At 50.7% G+C, this 1446-nt stretch overlaps 1 protein-coding gene across 2 annotated transcripts in view; it reads left to right on the top strand.

Annotated features, from left to right (window-relative positions):
- The first annotated feature begins 797 nt into the window (after positions 1–797).
- Positions 798–1446, top strand: part of RGCC (regulator of cell cycle) — a 17741-nt gene continuing 17092 nt past the window's right edge. Inside the window, exon 1 of one of the 2 annotated variants that reach the window (XM_044670613.1) lies at positions 798–1037. In XM_044670613.1, the coding sequence (XP_044526548.1) occupies positions 977–1037 (61 nt within the window). In that variant the 5' untranslated portion in view covers positions 798–976. The remainder of the gene's footprint in view (positions 1038–1446) is intronic. The other variant, XM_044670614.1, reaches the window with a different exon arrangement.

Consider the following 1446-nt stretch of genomic DNA (forward strand, 5'->3'; position numbering starts at 1 on the left):
TGTTTTTCTTCTGTATTTCTGCCCCCACAGTTCTTTCTCTGGATTTGGATAGCGTTCTTTCTCATAAGTTCCTCTGGATTGTCCTAGATCATTGCATTGCTACTAGTAGAGAAGTTTATTACCTCGGATTGTGCCACAGTGTATTAGTCTCCGTGTACAATGTTCTCCTGGTTCTGCTCCTTTTGCTCTACATCGGTCCAGTTCACATGGAATTCCTCCAGTTCATTATTCCTTTCAGCACATCACCAACAGATATCACAATTTGTTCAGACATTCCCCAATCCACGGGGCAACTCTAAAACACTCCTTCCTAGACACATTCCCCTAGAAGTGATGTTTTTCCTTAGTAAAATGTGAGCTCCTTGAGAATAGGTAACCCATTTGCTTGTACTGTATCTGCATTCCCAGTGCTTAGCCTTGTCCATAACACAAAGCACGGTCAGTGTCCTTAACCCTGCTGCCTCTTGGAATGGGTTTCTTTTCAAACCTGACCCGGAAAGTAAAAGCGTTAAAGAAGGAAAATTCTCCTTTATTAAGGCGCAATCAATCCCTTAATAAATATTTTCCTATTAATTCAGAAGTTGGACCAGAGAACCTCCTGGGTACTTCCAAATAGTATCAGTGGAAATTGTCCTACGGCCTCCGCCCGACCCTGGAAGGTGCCAATTCTTGACCATCTCTCGACTGCATCCTAGCCTCTGGGCCGGCGCTTCCCCAGCTCCACAGATCTCCTCCCACCGGCCTCCTCTCCGGCCCCGCCTCCCTGGCCCAGGGATCCGAGGCTATAACAGCCTGCGTTCGCCTCGGGCTGCAGAGGAGCGCTGGGAGTTCGCTGTACTAGTTGCGGCTCACTCACTAGCTAGTACTGCGGAGTCCAGACTCTGACCAGAGGGGAGGGACGCTGGCGGCGGCGCTACAGGCTTTGGAAGCAGGATTATCTGAGACTCACTTGCGGAGAGATCTCGAGTTCAGTCTCATGAAGTCTCCCACTGTACAACGTAGCGCTGGGGGCGCGGGGGCCACCGCTGCCACCGCAGGTGAGTGCGGCTCTCTGGGAAGCGAGCTCTGGGGATGCTGACCAGCCCCGGGAGGGCGCGGGGACTGGGTCAATCCGAGAGTCGGACCGCAGCCCTGACCTGGAATGGAGCCTAATCCCCTTGGTCCCCCTAATCCAAGCTTCACCATCATCCTATCAGCTAGTCCTGGACCATCAGCGGTTAGATTTGGAAAGGGAGGAGAAAGATTATGGGGAAAAGGGTATCGACCTCGAACTCCCTCCTAAATTCCTCGCAGAGAAAAAAAAGTCCTATTTGCGAACTTCTTTAAAAAAAAAAAAAGAAAGAAAGAAAGAAAGAAAAGACGGAGAAAGAAAGAAAAAAGAGTCCGCTTGTTGCCCCTTTACGTTTCTCTGCTCTCTCTCCTGATTGCCTCCCCCCCCCCCCCCCC

This window comes from Gracilinanus agilis, chromosome 3 (assembly GCF_016433145.1).
Source record: "Gracilinanus agilis isolate LMUSP501 chromosome 3, AgileGrace, whole genome shotgun sequence".
In the NCBI taxonomy this organism is placed as follows: domain Eukaryota; kingdom Metazoa; phylum Chordata; class Mammalia; order Didelphimorphia; family Didelphidae; genus Gracilinanus; species Gracilinanus agilis.